Source organism: Eptesicus fuscus, chromosome 5, assembly GCF_027574615.1.
Source record: "Eptesicus fuscus isolate TK198812 chromosome 5, DD_ASM_mEF_20220401, whole genome shotgun sequence".
NCBI lineage: Eukaryota > Metazoa > Chordata > Mammalia > Chiroptera > Vespertilionidae > Eptesicus > Eptesicus fuscus.
Window position 1 is genome coordinate 54,542,620 of NC_072477.1, and position 18,734 is coordinate 54,561,353.

Genomic DNA, 18,734 nt, shown 5'->3' on the forward strand with positions numbered 1-18,734 from the left:
GCTAGACAAAATTTATTATTTTTCTTCATTTGTAGTGCTGGGGTTTCTTATAAGGTATGTTTAAACAAATCATTCCTTCATGAAACATATGATTCTAATGGTTCTTCCTGTATTAACTGAAGAACAAACTGAACAAACTGAAATAAACATATAGTTGTTTAACACAATAATGTTATACTGACTTATTCATTCTCTGGGTTTTATGAAGTAGACTCTTCAGCTTTAATAATAATCAAAGGGATAATACTAAAACTCAATACTTAAAAGTGCCTGCTCTGCTTCAGTTACTGAAACAGAAGCTTTGCAAGCATATCATAGACACATCACAATTGCTCATTAAATTATTGACCTAGATCTACTTTGTGCAACAAAAGGCCAAATATCCTTCGCTGAGTGAATTATTTGAATTTGGTGCAAATTCTAGGCCCATAGAAGGCACTCATTAAGTAGTTATTAAGAAAATAAACATGAATTGGGTATTATATCACCGTATTGTGGGGCTGGGAGAGAAACTAAAACTTAGAGAAGATAAATACTAACTGATTAGATCAACCTGCCTATTCACTTTTTAAATCCAATTTTGTCAGAAGTGAAAATACAAAGCACCAAGAGTCACTTTAGAAAGGTGAGATCATTAATTTGATTATAGAAAAGAGATGTGATATTTAAGAAGCCACCAAAAAAATGGATGGGGTAAGAAAACGTGTCTTGATTCCCACAATAGCAGAAAGGCCATTTCTTAGATATGTGAGCAATCCGTTCTATAGATGACGTTGTTCTTAACTGTAATGTAGTGGTGCCCCAGTGCCGTCTGTGGCTTATGATGGGTCCACCATTATAAAGCAAAATGTCATGGTGAGATGGTCTTGTTACTAGTCACTGAAATGCGGGGCTGAGACTAGGTTACGACAATTGAGATGCCATGAGTGTAAATTTAAGGGACAACTCTACACTTTCACATTTGAAGGAGTCTTATCCTAGTGGATCCTGGTCCTTGCCCAGCTGTAGCATTGTAACGCAGCATGGATTTCAACAGTTGCTTTGAGTTCCAGAGCTGCTTTTTTTTTTTTCTTTTCTAATATGGTAGCCACCAGCTAAATGTGGCTAGTGAAATTTAAATAAAAATTGAATAAAATTGGTTCCTCAATTGTTCTAGCCACAACAGCTATAATTTGTTGAATCGTTTGCATTTTTACTCTAGAAACTTTTAAATATTGTAGTTATTTTGAATTGATTTGCTGCATCAGTATTTGTTGAATAGATACCATATACAAGGCACTGTGTGTAGGTGAGGGGGAGGAAGAAAGAGATTCTCGGACATGCATGAGACTCAGTCTTTCTTTTAAAGGGCCTGTTGTGTAATAGGCTAGCTAAGACTTGCAAAAATAACAATAGGAAGTGGAAGAAATTAGGAGTTAAAAATAGAAGTTATTTACTATTAGATCTGTCAAGAAATTTTTATTAAAAATATGGTATTTAAATTGAGCCATTAGGGATAGGTAGGGTTAGGAAATGTGAATATAGTAGCTGGAGAGAAATATAAAAAATCACAAGACAGAAGAAAAATGTGAGCCATATATGGGAGGAACTCTTTGGTTTGCTTGGAATATAAGGTGTGTGGGAATTGTTATACTTTTAATTTCTTGGTAACTTCTGTTCTGATAACTATTTTTAAAATATGTTTTTTATTGACTTTTAGAAAGAGGGGAAGGGAGAGGGACAGAGAGATAGAAACATTGATGAGAGAAGAACATCATTGATTGGCTGCCTCCTGCACACCCTCTACTGGGGATGGAGCCTGCAACCTGGGTATGTACCCTGACCATGAATCGAACCGATGACCTCTTGGTTCATGGGTCAACACTCAACCACTGAACAACAGTGCCCGGGCTGTTCTGATAACTTTTAAGAAAAAGTTTTAATATAAATAGGCTTTTAATATAAATAGATTTAAATAAATAATTTTCAACTCATTAACAGCTGATCTTATGCATAATTAAATTCCATGAATTCTAAGGTCACTTAAAGCTCCTTGAGGTTTGATGGCATACAGCCAGTTTTCACATGAGAAGATAGCAGTGCTAGATCCCAATAATTCCTGATCTAACTGGGTTTTGAGAATAGCGTCCTTTGTTTTATGGGGACATTAGTGCATTGCAGCCCTGAGATGACTGGATGTATTATACACATACAATCAAGAGCTGTCCAAATATGCTTTACAGAAAGATTAGCTGCTTTTTTTTTTTAAAGAAAAATGAAAACAACATCTTCTTTGGATTTTCTGTAAAGTATCTTTGAGAGCTCAAGCACATTGCCACAATGAAACACCATCTGTTTTCAAGATGGTGTTTAATAGAACTATCACTGAGAGATTTCTTCTTCTCATCAATGTCAGACCTGTTCCTCCTAGCAAGCTGGAATTACAATTACTGCCAATATCTTGGCTCAGTTAGTCATTTTCAAAACAATCAAAAGGTAATATTTGTAATACTCGTACACACACCTCTTAGAACCAAGAAATCAAAAACAACAAAAAGTACATTTACCAGTATGGATGTGTCTGTGTGCACATTAATAGAATATAATAAAATGTTTTCAGACAAGAATGCTTTTTATCCCACGGATCTGACTTTGGACTAGAAAATGAATCTCAGACAAAATACAAAGCAGGATTAAAACCCACACTGCAAAGCCATAGGGGAAATCTGGAAGGGCTACACATAAGTACTCTAAGCTGCCAGCTTCTTTATTATGTTTTGCCATGTTATAAAATAAAAACTGTTGTATAACATCTAGAAAACACATCAACAAAATTATATGTAGATGAAACATCAGTCATTAATTCTTACTAATAGATAATCATGATCATAAGATGCTTTTAAAATAAAAGGTCTTTGCACCTGAACAAGAGATTCTTCATTTTAAAGAGAGCCATTAATAAAATTAGAAAATAAGTGAACACACATAGGTATTGTCCCAAATTGCTTTTCCTCTATGGAACAACTAAACAAATTCTCCTAGAACACTTTTACTTAAAATGCTGCAAAGATCAGAAATGTTAATATAATTCTAAATATCTTTTAAAATGTGGAATTGAAACAGATATATATTTTTATTTCCTTACTAGAGGCCCGGTGCACAAATTTGTGTGTGGGTGGGTTCCCTTGGGGTGGCCTGTGGGGATCGGGCTGAAACCCAGGGTCCAACACCACCTGCTGCTCCTTCCTGCCACTACCACTCATCCCAGTCCTGCTGCACCTGCTGCAGGCTCGAGCCCAGTCGGTTGATTGGAAGAGGCTGGTGCTACCACAGGAACACCAGCCAGCCATGAGCCCTGCATCTGGCACCCATTCAGGGCAGGGGGGGGAGGAGATGCGATTGGCCACGGTGCCCGAGGCCGTGGTGCCCAAGGCCAACTTCCAGGAGGCCAGCGGAGCTGTCGGGATCATGCCGGTGGCACTGGTCCCTCAGTGACCATTCTCCAGAGATTGGACCTGCAGGACTACTGAGGGAGGGAGTGGCTGCCGCCCAGCTGGTGGGCCACCAGAATGGGTCAGTCAGCTGAGCGGCGCTTCCACTGTGGGAGTGCACTGACCACCAGGGGGCAGCTCCATTGAGAGTCTGCCCCCTGGTGGTCAATGCATGTCAATATGACTGGTCATTCGGTCACCTAGGCTTTTATATATAGAGATAAAAGCCTGTGAAATTTTTACAACTGAATAAGATGGGCAGATCAAGTACTGAACCTTCAGGAAGACAGAGTAACTGATGAAGTTCTAAAGGATATTCCTACAATGTTCACAAAGACAGGGCTGCTTCTGGGAGTTCAAGGTGGTGGGGTACAGAACAGGTGGGGAACCTAAGAAATCTTTCACAAGAGAACTGACCAGAAAGACTCAGCCTCCTTTACTATAAAGCTTAAGTCTCCCAAGACACATAGATGACATGTGTAAAATTGTAAATCAACTGGACTTCCGTGCTATCCCAAATTCCTAAGGAGTCCAAAGGACATCTAGCAAATATAAAGAAATAAAATTGCAAATAAAAAGAAAGACTACTTCAGTGTAGAGCCTGCGGACAGTAACAAGAGACTTGCCCTTCCCCAAGGAACTATGAAGATGAGGGGAGACTTCCAGTAGATACGGTGACTTGGTCCCTGTAGGTCCGCTGGCCAGAGGGGAAGGATGTGAAGGAAACAATCCCAGCGAAGTCACTGCATCCAGTGAAACCAAGATCAGAGTGTAGACAGGAAGGGACTGCAAGGACCATTAAAACAGCCCAGGTCCTGGCTGGCTCTGCAGCTCTGACAGGGACTAGTTTAACTTTCCAGATGAGTTCTCCTCTGCTGGGCAAGAGGAAAGGACTTCCACAATTAGGATGATTGTGGGGCTGCACCATCTCAGAAGCTAGAATTTTCTGTAATGCAATGAGAACTACTGTTCCAGACACAGTGCTAGAGTCAGCATCAAATATGGAAATGCAGTAGCCAGCCTAGAAGTTATGACCCACTTGGATTGTTCTTATGTCCCGCCAAAAGTCCTTCTAGCATGCTACAATTAGACTCCTTCGTGGTTTCCTAGTTCACACACTCATGATCAGTGAGAATCAATCACTAGATAAGTGTGTTGCCAGCCCTTTCTAGATGCAAATCACAGTGAATAAGGTCCATTAAGTCATTTAATGAGGAACACGATAAGTACAATCAGTGCCATCTTACACTGCTGGTGCTCTGAGGTGAACCTGAGATAGGATACCTCTCTTTGCCATAAAGTTCTTTGTCTTTTTATTTATATTCATATGAGTTTGTTCCCATAAAAAATTACTAAAACTAAATTATTCCTGTTCCTCACGAAAAGTACTGACTGTCATCAGCTCAATCAAACTGCAAAAGCATATGCCACTCAAAAAACAAACAAAAAATCCAAGAGGAATTGGATTTAAATATGAACAAAATGTCATTAAGCCCCAGCAGGCTTCCTACCTTTAAGAAAAATAAACATTGAACTGGGGCCCTGCTCAAATATCAAGAAGGCCAGGCTTTCATGGAAGCTGATGCTTTCCCATCTCACAGCAGCCCTGCGTGTAATTACTTGCAAATACAATACCATTTTTTATCTCAAAAACTGAACTGTTTTCATGCAATTTAATTTTTCTTCTTCTTTTTTTTTTTTTTTGCATTTCAAGTCAGTTTTATGCATAATGCTTGAGTAGCCACCTAATTCACCTGGGTCCAAAACATCACATAATAGAAAACATGTCATGGTTTGTAATCTTTAAATATTAAGTACACGTATTTAGTTTTCTCTCATGGATCCCATTTCATTTTCTTTCATACTTCATCAGCTCAGCAAAAATACTGTTTTCTCATACTCTTGTTCTCCAGTGAGATGTAAAGGTCAAGCTGGAGTTCCTAATCAGCGTTAAAGGACAAGGGTATCTATACTGAATTGCCCTAACTTCGGCCCAAATGAAAGAAACATGAGTTTTTAATTTTGCTTTGACAGAGTGTATGCTTTTGTTGGACATTTGGATACACTGAAAATATCGTGATTTTTCTTACTTTCTACACACACCTACAGTTGCCCAGAATCCCCCAAACTGAAAGCCATTATTGAAGAAATAAGACTTTAATCTTTCCATATGCATTATTCTTACTCAACATACATTGATGACCCAGAGCACATTTTTGTAAATAAATTATTATAGCAAGAACATGTCAAGGTCTATTACAAAATATAGCTCAGCCAGATTACCCAACTAGCCTTTTAGAGGGTCTTCTTGCTTCTAGTCTTACCCCTCCAATTGATTCTCTGTTCTGCAGCCAGACCCATCTTTATAAAACACAAATCCCATCATGCCTTGCTTTGACTTAAAATTCTCAGTGGATTTACGTTTCCTGCAGAATAAATTCAAACTCCTTAACTTGGTTTTCAAAGCATCTACTTTCCTCTTCCGCCTCATCTATCACCAGGGAAGGAAACTATCTGTGGTCCCTATAACTTTCACTATTACTAATATCACATAACTTGTGACATTCCTCACCCCTGATTAAGCCTCATGATCAGCTCAGCACTGTGGTTGGTCTGTCACAGTTGTTCCAGCCTTCAGTTCTGAGAGGAATCAAACCCTCATTCACCTCTGAGGTTTTGCATATGTGGAACACTCCTTCATTTGTAAAACTCTTCTGCCTTTTGTCCCTCGCCATCCTTCTTTTTCCTAACATCCCCTGCGTGCTTAACTCTTACTTATCCTTTACATTGTCTTGGAAGTCACTTCTTCCTGAAAGCCTTCCCTGATTCCTCACCCCCACAGGGCATTACATGAGCCTCCCATGTGCTCATACAACACCCCATCTTTTCTCTCTCAGAGCACTTTCTACACTGTATTGTACTCGCCCCTTGTCTGAGTTATGCAGTAGATCAGTGATTTTCAGACATGAGTGCGCATCAGAATCGCCTGGAGGGCTTGCTAAAACACGGTTTGCTGGATCCTACCCTCAGAGTTTCTGGGATTCAGTAATTGCTGGGATCCGAGGGGAGCCTCAGATGTGCATTTCTATCAAGTTCCCAGATGATGCTGATGCTATAACCCATGACTACACATTGTGAACTCTTTAGTAGAAAATAATTTTTGAAAGCAAGGCTTTGAGTTATTTACTCTAGTTCACCTAGCATCTAGCTTAATGCCTTATCTGCAATAGAAAATACACAGAGAAAAACAATTCAGAGAAAGACAAATACCAACTTATTACACAGATTGGCAAATTTGGGGGGCTTAAAGTCACCCTACATGTAGAGATAATAGTGCAGCAAAGAAAATTTATCCTTGGTGCTTCCCCAGCTCAGTGTTGACTGTATTTCCTAGTCCATTACATTTTCACATGATTAAATGTTGAACATTTAAATTGATTAAGAAAAGAATCCAGATTGCATATTGATTAAATACAGAATCCTCTTAAGCCTTTTTAAAACACAAAAACAAATAGAGTCAGATATCTTTAGGAAACACTATAACTAGCATAGTAAGGCCTATTTGGCTTTTGATAATAATCAAGGAAAGATAAACATTTTTTTTAAAAAAGGAAGAATGAGTTTTGTAAGAAAATGCTATGCCAAGAACAAGGGTAATTTATATGTTAACCACAGAATAGTCTACTAAAAGGATGAAAGCATTTGTATTCCTTTGTAGTCTGTTCGCTTGTATTCCCACCTCTACTTGCCATCTTAGTGATTATCTAAGTCAGTCTCTCCTAAAAAGTTTACACCTGCAATTTATCTATTTTTATAGCTTGAAGTATTTTTTTAAATATAGGAGCTTGATAAAACCTCTTAATTTCTGCTTCATCTTTTAAAAAAATTTATTAGTGTACAAAAGCTATGTGAAAATATATAGTAAAATATATAGTAACTAGAAGCCTGGTGCACGAAATTCATGCACGGAGGGGGGTTGTCCCTCAGCCCAGCCTGTACCCTCTCCAATCTGGGACCCCTGGAGGGATGTCCAACTGCCTGTTTAGGCCCGATCCCAGCCTGTACTCTCTCACAATCCAGGACTGCTGGCTCCAAACAGCTTGCCTGCCTGCCTTCCTGATTGCCCCTAACCGCTTCTGCCTGCCAGCCTGATCACCCCCTAACCACTCCGCTGCCAGCCTGGTTGATGCTTAACTGCTCCCCTGCCAGCCTGTTTGCCCCCAACTTCCCTCCTCTGCCGGCCTGGTCACCCCTAACTGCCCTCTCCTGCAGGGTTGGTCACCTCCAACTGCCCTCCCTTACAAGCCTGGTCCCTCTCAACTGCCCTCCCTTGCAGGTCGGGTGCCTCCCAACTGCCCTCTCCTGCTGGCCATCTTGTGGTGGCCATCTTGTGTCTACATGGGGGCAGGATCTTTGACCACATGGGGGAAACCATATTGTGTGTTGGAGTGATGGTCAATCTGCATATTACTCTTTTATTAGATAGGATAGAGGCCTGGTGCAGGAGTGGGGGCCAGCTGGTTTGCCCTGAAGGGTGTCCCAGATCAGGGTGGGGGTTACCTTGGGGCATGGAGCGGCCTGAGCGAGGGGCCTGTGGTGGTTTGCAGGCCAGCCACGCCTCCTGGAAACCCAAGCGGAGGCCCAGGTATCTGGAATTTATTTTCCTTCTACAATTGAAACTTTGTAGCCTGGAGCGGAGCCAAGCCTGCTGCTCCCTCTGAGGCCGGCAGCCATTTCTGTGGCAGTTAATTCACCTTCTATAATTGAAACTTTGTAGCCTTAAGCAGAGGCTGGGCCCGGACAGGGTGTGCGGAAAGCTTTGCTTCCCCTGTTGCCGCCGGCAACCCTGGCATGCTCTCTCAAGCTCCATTCTGCCGCCATTTCTGTTTGAATTTGTTTACCTTCTATTAACTGAAACTTTGTAGCTTGAGTGGAGGCTTAGGTCTGCAATAGCTCACAGAAAGCTTGGCTTGCTCTGTTACCTGGGAAACCTTGCTCTCTGTGGCTGTAGCCATCTTGGTTGGGTTAATTTGCATACTTGCTCTGATTGGCTGGTGGGTGTGGCTTGTGGGTGTGTCGATGGTGTGGTCAATTTTCATATTACCTTTTTATTAGGTAGGATAAAAATTAACGTTGTTTTTTTTTAGGATTTCAGGTATGGAGGTTAAAATGGAAAAAATAATTTTATTCCTAAAGCTGACCTTGACAACTATTTTCAAATTTAACATTTCATGAAAACCATTTATAAACAGACCTGTTACATACTATAAGAAAACAAGAGTCTTTATACAGTTCTCCAGGCTGTATTTCAGAAAGGGAAAACAGCAAAAAAAATGTTATTGGTTGATTTAATTCTACACTATAATCCATTCTTAGCTTTTATTTCTAAACTTGCAGTAAAATACTCTTCAAGATAATACTTTCATCACATTTTACATCAAAATACAAAATTACTTTTATTTAGCAGCTGTGCATCACTGCAGGTTGCCCAGGACCAAACCAGACAGAGTCAGACCTGCATTACCACCATTTGTCCACCATCCAGAACTGTAATGTCAGTGCTGACATGTACACATAAGGAACTGTTGGACATTGAAATTGGGTCTCAAAAGAACTGTTGGCCCAGAAAGAAACTCACTACAGACTGATTCATTTGCCTGTCACCATAACCATTATTGCTTGTCTCATTTTCGGTTCTTATAAGTGTATTTCTAATAGCACATGATCTCACTTATCTAGGGGAAATAATGAACAACATAGACTGATGAACAAGAACAGACCCAGAAACAAGGAGGCATGGATCAAACTGTCGGGCCTCAGAGGGAGGGAAGGGGAGGGTGGGGGTAAAGGGGAGAGATCAACCAAAGGACTTGTGTGCAAGCATATGAGCCTAACCAGCAGTTAAGGACAACAGGGTGGTGGGGGCATGTGTGGGGAGGGGTGTGGGATGGGAATGGGGGGATGAGGACAAATATGTGACACCTTAATCAATAAAGAAATTTTAAAAAAAATTACTTTTAGTGAATAAGTATTAATATTTATTTTCCTGGAGCTTTGGCCTGAGTGACAGGCTTCGAGTTTGTCACACTTGTAGAGACAACCAAGAGCTGTCTAGGTTTGAGAGACAACTTAGGTAGCAAAGTTGCACGATGAGGTTCATCTTGTAAATGAGGACACTCCTTCAAGACATTTGATCTGAATGGACATTTTCCAAAGAAGACATACGACGGCTAACAGGTACATGAAAATATACTCAATATCATTAATCATCAGGAAAATGCAAATCAAAACCACAATGCCATATCACTTCAAACCTGTCAGGATGGCTATTGTAAAAGAGACAAGAGTAAGTACTGGTGAGGATGTAGAGAAAGGGAAGTTTTGTGCACTATTGGTAGGAATGTAAATTGGTGCAGCCACTATTAAAAAAAACCACATATGGAGGTGTTTTTTTTAAAAAAAAATAAATAGAACCACCATGTGATTTAGCAATTCTACTGGGTATTTATTTGAAAAAATCTAAAACACTAATTAGAAAAGATATATGCACCTCTATGTTCATTACAGCATTACTTACAATAGCCAAGATATGAAAGCAACCTAAGTGTCTATCAAGAGCTGAATAAAGAAGATATGCTACATATACACAATGGAATGTTACTCAGTCATATAAAAGAATGAAATTTTGCTGCTTGAGATAAACTGGATCTGGAGGTTATTCTTTTAAGTGAAACAATTCAGAGAAAGACAAATACCATATGGTTTCACTTATATTTAGAATAAGACAAAAACCTCACAAAATAAATGAACAAACAGAATAGAAACAAATTCATATATACAGAGAACAAACTGATACTTGTTAGATGAGAGGGGCATTAAGGTGATGGGTATAAAAGGTGAAGGGATTAAGAAGCAAAAGTTGCCAGTTATAAAAATAGTCATGAAATATAAAGTATAGCATAGGGAATATAGTCAATAATCTTATATAATAAAAGGGTAATATGCAAATTTACCCTAACAGCAGAACACCTGGGGACCAGTCGCTATGACACGCACTGACCACCAGGGGCAGATGCTCAAAGCAGGAGCTGTCCCTGATGGTCAGTGCGCTTCCCCAGGGGGAGCACCGCTCAGCCGGCTCATGGCTGGCCAGGGCAGCGGTGGTGGTGGGGGCCTCTCCCACCTCCACGGCAGTGCTAAGGTTGTCCAACTAATGGCTTAAGCCCACTGCCCTGGGGAATTGGGCCTACACCTTCAGTGGGACATCCCCCAAGGGGTCCTGGACTGCGAGAGGGCACAGGCCAGGCTGAGGGATCCCCCCAGTGCATGAGTTTTCATGCACTGGGCCTCTAGTCCTATCTAATAATAGAGTAACATGTAAATTACCATCACTCCGCTACGCCCATGATTGGGCGGCGGGAGGCTGGGGGGCGGGATTCGGGGTGGCCTATCTGGCCATTGAGAAGCACGGATCCGCGGCCGCTGAGGGGGCCTGCTGCGGACACCCAGCTGCGCCTCTCAACAGCAGGGTAGCCAGGTGTCCGCATGCACTGGGCCTCTAGTATTATAATAACTATGTATAGTGCCAGATGGACATTTACACTTACTGGGTGTTCACTTGATAAGGTCTATAAATATTTAATCACTATGTTGTACACCTGAAACTAACATAATGTTGTTTGTCAACTGTAACTGAAAATAAATTTTAAAAAAGAGGTTTTTGTATCAAAGTTCCATTAAGTAAGCAAGCATTTATTGATCTCTGCTACTGTATAAGAAGCACACTGTTTTATGCTATAAATTCAATAGTAAGACAGATAGAGTTTCTGTTCTCATTAAACTCAGTGTTTATATAGGAATCACGCAAGTGAAAAGGCATTTAACACATGAAAAAATAGAGGGTGCTTTTGACCACATGACACAAGATGGCAAGTTTATAGTATTTTAAACAGAAATGGGAGGGCTGGGAAAAGGAGAGCATGCTCCTGTTCTTTAAGGTTACAGACTGGAAGTTGCACACATCACTTCCACCACAAACCTATTCATTGCACTATTTTTTATAAAAATGAGACACTGGAGTTGATATGCAAATTGTGGTGTAATAATGTGATAGATAGCTGTAAAACTTCAGTAAAATGTACCAAACTGTATCAGCCTGTACAGGTGGTATAGTTTTGAGAACACTGGTTCTCAAAAAAGGAATATTGAGCTTTAAAAATTTCAGACCTACCAAATAACATTTAGGCAGTCTGGTTCTGGAGTTAGCACATGTAACCATACCACTGTACTACTTGTCTTTATGAGGTAGTATATGAGAAATTGATGAAGATACAGAAAGTACCAAAAATGGATAATAGATATATAATAAATGTACATAGAGATGAACCAGAAAGCTAATATCAAATTCATAATAGAGATTGCCTCAGAGGTAAGAGACAGGGAAATTTGATTTGGGAGGGAAACAAAGAGAGTTCAAGCAAAAATATGAATTTTTTCATGGATGGATGGATGGATGGATAGGTAAGTAAAAAGATGGATGGATGATGGTCAGACAGACAGACAGACAGATATTCAGTGCTATTAATGCTAGGTACTAGTGTAGGTTCTGAGGAGAGCTTAGGGAACAAATTAGTGGGTTGTTTTTTTTTCAATAAAAAACAAACAAACAAATATACTTGAGACTTGTTTTGTTTTATTCTCCCCTGGAAGATTATCTATATAAAAAGAAAATCTGTAGATTGCTTTAGGAACATGGAATAACACCTGAGAAATTAGCTGGGTGATCTTAATTAACAGTGATTATTACCAAGCCAGAACATATCCATTTTATTGTCTATACAAAGAGACCTTCTATCTGTGGGATGGGTAGGACAGACTTATTAAAACTCCAAAAAACAACTTTTAAAAAGGAATATTGATCAATTTCATTATATAAATTTATGCTATGGCAGACAAAGATAAAGAAAAATTACGGGTTGCGAGAAATCTCTGCCATGTCAAAAGTTGACAAAGAACTAACAAATGCCAAATATCAACCAGAAAAAAACACACAGACAGAGATTCTAGTTTTTAAAAATTGGCATAAGATAGAAAAGGCATTTTATAAAATGGTTACTCAAAAAGCTAATAAGCTTATGTGAAGATTCTTAGAACTCATTATTATTTAACAAAATATAATTGACAACATTGGTCTAATTTATAGTCTGATCTCTTAGGTATCTTTATGCAAGAGATCAGTCATGTATGTCCACATTTGAAGGTAAATGGTAAATGCTGCTCCATGAGTGAGCAGCCAGCCTCTAGAGACCACATTCCTATCCTGTTCTTCTAACTGTGATCATTTTGACTTTCTGTCAAAAGTAATTTCAATTTTTATTCCAAACACTATTTTCATCTGGCTCTTCAAAACCCCTTTGGAGAAAGTATGCTTCTCCATTTAAATAATCAGAATTATACTGTGTCTAACAACCCTGAAATTCTTATTTTTGGGCTTCAGGCATTAAATCATCTAGAGAAAACTCAGATAAAACAGAAGTAACATGAATATTAAAAATATGTCCTAATGAAGAAAGTGAGACGTGAAGAGGCTAAGTAGCTCATCCAATGCCCCAGAACTAATAAGGAGTAGAGTTGGAATTTGATATCAGAGATCAAGTTCTAAACCACAGGTTTGAAAGTGGAGTTGTTGAAGGAGACTAAATAACTAAGTAACATAAAGCTATTTTTATAAAATTTATTTTTATTAATTATTTTATCAACCCTATTCTGTGTCAGGCACAGAACTGAACATTGGGGCTACAAAGCTGAAACTCACAGCCTACTTGGAAAGATAGGCAAAACAGATATTACTTTATGCACCTAATAAATTCAGCATGAGTGCATTGGTGTACTAATATCAGTGTATTATGGGCACTGAGAGCAGAAACACCTAATTCAGGTAGGAGAGGTCCTAAAGGCTTTCTGAAGAACAGTTCAGATGAGCTAGAGTTAGCTATGAGGAGGCTTGAGGAGGTGAAGCAACTTCAAAAGCATCCAAAGACAATGTAGACAAAGGCATCAGCAAGTTTAGTATGCTGAATCATAGAATATAAAGTGGAAATGAGGTTGAAATGAGGAAAGATAGTCAGAGCTCAGCTGTTGGAGGGCTTTTGGATATGGCAAAGAGTTTGGACTTAGTCCCATGAATGAATGGAGATTATAGAGTTATAGATAGGAGAGTCATATAAACATAAATGAACAGTAAATAGTTCATGTGGCAGGTTGGAAATGGATTTAAAGGTCTATTAGTCAAAATAAGCCAAGTTGTGCTGTGGTAATAAATCTCTATATTTCAGTGAGTTAATGTGATAATGGATTATTTCTTAAATATCCGAAGACTAGAACTGGCTGGCTATCCCTCCTCCATCTGGGAGCTATACCATCTGGAATGTGTGTCCTTCCAGGTTACTGAAGCAGAAGAGACCTGAAGGATATTGCAGGATGTGTTTACAGGTTGGGACTAGATGAGGCTTTCATCAATTCCTCTCAGAGAGCACATTCTTGCTGCTCTGTTGAGAGTCTACCACAGAACAGAGTACTTCTTTCAGTCTTATTTATAATAGGCCCAAGATACTTGTATATACTTATTGTTTGAGAAAAATTGTTTACTCCTTTATTCACTTCACTCAATAAATGCTTTTAAAAATATATATGTTTTCATCAATTTTTAGAGAGAGAGAGAGAGAGAGAGAAGGGGAAGAAGGAGAGAGGGAGAAACATCAATGTGAGAAACATTGATCGGTTGCTTCTTGTACACACCTTGACTGGGGATTGAATCCACAACCTGGGCAGGTGCCCTGACCAGGGATCGATATGGTGACCTTTCGGTGCACTGGATGTCTCTCAATCAATTGATCAATTTAGCCACACTGGCCAGGGCTCAATAAATGCTTTTTTGAGCATCTGCTATAATCCAGGTACTGTCATAACACCAGGGGTACAGCATTATTCATGTTACTTTCTTGTGGGTAAACTCTTATTTGGCTGTCACTCACAGGATGATATGTGCAAAGGATAGAGTAATAGAGTAAGTGGGGTGGAAGGTGCAACATGGGCCAGATCCTGTGTCTCATAGGCCATTTTAAGGAATTTAAATTTGCCTAAAATGAAGGGACTTTAGAATATTCTGTGCAAAAGTGTGGCATGGTCTGACTTAATTTTTTAAAAGGATCATTCTTGCTGCTCTGGTGAGAACAGACATAAGGTGGTAGGGTGGAAACATTGAGATCTATTGGGAAGTTATGTAGCAATCCAAGTGAGTGATGATGGTGGCTCAGACCAGCGTGGACACATGGAGCTCGTGAAAAGTGATCAGATTTTGGATATATCATGAAGATGGTTAATTTTGTGAAGGTACTTAACTTTGAAGATACCATCATCAGAATTTGAGGGAAATTCCTGGTGTGACTTAAGATCCCAGGACAACAAAGCTACAGGTCAACTGAGAAGAGATGAGCCTTAATTATTGAAATTGGCCTGAAATGGTTTCAGAAAGTCTCTAGAAAGCATTCGTTTCTTAAACTACTCAGTGTTAATGGGCGTTCTTTTAGAATTTCAAATAATAACAAAGTTTACAAGAAAAGTCTTTTTATTAGAATTAAAGCTTAGCTGCAACCATTCCACACAACTGACAATACTTTATATAAAATCTATAGATCTTTCTACTTATAATGAAAACAAATTGGCTGGTAAATTACGTATCTTTTTTGAAAATCAAGTCAGTAAATATTACGGTATATTAGATTCATTTTGATATAACAATTTATTGAATTTTTGTTAGGGGCATGTTTGCTTTATGGGATCTCCCCCATTTCTATATCTCTCATATAAATAAAACTGTTTATTATTATTATATTAGAAAGACACTAAATAAGGTATGCCACTTTACCTTGATTTGATTCATTTGCTAGGTGCAATTTAGCAGAATGAGGTCATATTTAAGTTTGATTATAATGAAGGCAGAGAACAGAAGAAGAACATTTTAGGCATATAGAACAGGAAACATAAGTGCATGGATGTGAATTTATGGTAATAATAGGGGTTAGGGCCCATGAAAGGGATAAGTTTGGGTTTGAAGGTGTAAGGAGTGGGAAATTGGGACTAGTAAGGTTGCATATGGGTAACTTATAAGGTATAATAAAAGTTTCAATTTTATGTTTTAGGTGAAATAAAGATAATGATGTGAAAATGTAAAAGAACAATTGAAAAATACTCCAATGGAAGATGGAGAGTAGAAAACAGACGAAGGAAAGCCACTAGAAAGCCACCCCATGGGAGCGTGTAAGTGAGAGACAATTTAATCCCTAGAAATGTCAGAGAACCAAGTTTCTAAACTAGAGCTCATCTAGCATGAATGACAAACTAAAGTTATAAGCAATTATGTGGTTATATATTGTTTTGCTTATACACTGACAAACATCAGCTTTATTTTTCTCTCCTATTAAGCTAAGGAATCAATGGCCCCAGAAAGATTCAATGCCATGAGAAACTTACCACTTACCTTCATACAATATATGCTTTCTAGAATCTGCCCCACTCAATTAACCAAGAAGTTCATATATAACTGTACAACTATAAATACCTAGTGGAAAAACTGCATTCTTCAGGGAAGTAGGCAATAGATATATGTTAAAAAGCCACTGTCTAACATTAGTTTTATAGAAGCAATAGCAATGTATAAATCATAGCATGCATTAGAAAACTTCAATGCAATCAAAAGACATCACACCTAAAGAAGGAAATAATATATTAAATATCATAATCAACAAAAAATATTTAGAATATGTTTTAGAATTTACTACAAGTTAATAAGTAAAATATAAGCTAGCCAAAAGAAAAATAAGCAAAAGATTAATAGGTAATTCACAGAAAATAAAACTGAAGTGTTCATTGAGCATATATGGAAAGATGTTTAAAGACCAATATTAAAATAGTATTCATCTCTTAAGGATGAGGAAGAGAGGGAAATAAAATTTGGAAGAACTGCAAAGTGAATTGCCATTTCATGTATAACATTTAATACCTTTAAACAATAAAAAGCAGAGTGATTACTGCTAAATATTAACATGTGGTTATCTAAGTGGTAAATATATGCATGTTTGACTTACTCTTTGTATTTCCTTTTATATTTTAAAAATATTTCTTAATAATAAATTTACATAATATGTATGACAATTTTACCATTGAATTCTATAAAACTTTCTCCATCAATCATTTTTATGAGAAAACGTAATAAAGGAGGCAGTATGAAATAAGGGAAAAACATAAGAGGAGGAGTTAGAATCCTACATCTAGTTCCAAATCTGACACTTGTCCACTGTGTGACCCTGAGTAAATCACTTAATTCTTCTAAAACTGATTTCTCACCTGAAAACTTGAACAATAAATCCACTTTTACTATATACAGTTATCGTAAGAAGTGAATTATTTCATGTATATAAAAGTGATGTTCAAATATAAAGAAAAAATATATGAAAATTCTTAAAACATCTAGGTAATTGAAATTAAATGAACATAATTTCCCATTTATTGTCATTCTGAACTTATGGAAACAGATATTAAAACAGAAAGACACACATCTCTTCTTACCGGGTCTATTAGCTGGGAATAGAGTTCATGGCAATTATCAAAAATGTACTTGTACGTAGAATCCAGGCAAGCTCTGACACAGTCCTTTACCACCATGCTGGCCTTTGGGGGGTTTTGCAGCTCCAGAACCTGACAGAGAAATTATTTTCTTAAATTAAAAAATGGAACATTGCAATCTAGTATAAACAACTCGAACTATTTCAATAAATGTTTTTAGTTGATTTTTCAAAGTTCAGGAAAAATGTGGTCATAGAATGTTATAAATGAGTAAATATTCATTTTAACTATCTAATGTGACAACTCATTGAAAATGTTCATAGTTGTAAATATTCAAATAGAAACACTAAATGTGAACAATCACATCATTTAATTAATTAATTAATTCAATCATTTGACAAATATTTGTCACTTATATGCCAGATAATGGTTATATTGCAATGAACAACAGAAACAAAAATCCCTTTCAGCCCTAACCAGTTTTGCTCAGTGGATAGAGCATCGGCCTACAGACTACAGGGTCCCGGGTTTGATTCTGGCCAAGGGCACATGCCTGGGTTGCAGGCTCAATCCCCCCCAATCAATGATTCTCTCTCATCATTGATATTTCTATCTCCCTTCCTCTCTTAAATCAATAAAAAATATTATTTTAACAAATCCCTTTCATTATGGAGCTAAATTTTAGTAGATTAAAAAAATCAGTAAAATATATTACACTAGTGGCCTGGTGCATGAATTTGTGCACATTGAAAGAAAATTAATTAGAAGAAATATTTTAATATCACTATTTGCCCTTTCTCTATAATACAAGTGTCAACCAAATTCACAATCAACAATGGCAGATAGAAACACACGTGTGCGATTGGCGCCAGTAAGGGCTTTATATGTATCATGCATGCGAGAGCCAACTTAGCCTTTTATAGATATAGAATAAACCTGCTTAATTAGACCTGTTTTCTGATTTAGCTAAACTTTTTCCAGCCCAGTGAAATACCCCAACTTCTCTTTCAGGTAATTGTCAGCAACACAACAGTAAATATCAACACAAAGCAGATTATTATTGTGATCACACAGGGAGAACAAAGGGTAAAATATTTAACTGCAGCAGTGTTTGAATATATTCTGTGCAGTGAGAAAACCTGAAGTCATTTTCAAGGTCCACCATTTCTTACTTATTTTCAGTCGGGTCAAGTTTCTAAGCTTTCTAAATCTCCGTTTTCTGGCTAATGGAAAGGAAATAGGATTCCACTGAGTCTCCTATCTACCTATTCTAGGACTTCTGTGAGGATCAAATGAGATAAGGCACAGAAAAATGCTTCACAGACATTTGGTTACAGTGTGAAATGTTTCCACCTAGCTATAAAGCAAGTCGTGTTCCTGGGCTGAAGAAACTGCAAGAAGGCTAGTAGCTAAGGAGAGGAAGCCAGGCGTTGCTATGTGAGGTCATTACCTGGATGGACACTTAGCATTTTAGTCTTTTATCTATATAGATGATGATGCATGTTGAAAAGAAAAAATAGAGAAGAGATGATAAGAGGTATCTCAATGGAGTAGAATAAATACAGCAATAGTATATGAACTCAGAGAAGTAAGAGGATGGGACTGGGAAAAAACCACATATATGCTATTGAAAGAACCTTA

At 38.1% G+C, this 18,734-nt stretch overlaps 1 protein-coding gene across 2 annotated transcripts in view; it reads right to left on the reverse strand.

Moving 5' to 3' along the window:
- UNC13C (unc-13 homolog C) overlaps positions 1-18,734 on the reverse strand; it is a 515,697-nt gene that overhangs the window by 202,469 nt on the left and 294,494 nt on the right. For both annotated transcript variants that reach the window (XM_008143163.3, XM_028147779.2), the window contains one exon: positions 17,097-17,225. In XM_008143163.3, coding sequence (XP_008141385.2) covers positions 17,097-17,225 — 129 coding nt within the window. The remainder of the gene's footprint in view (positions 1-17,096; positions 17,226-18,734) is intronic.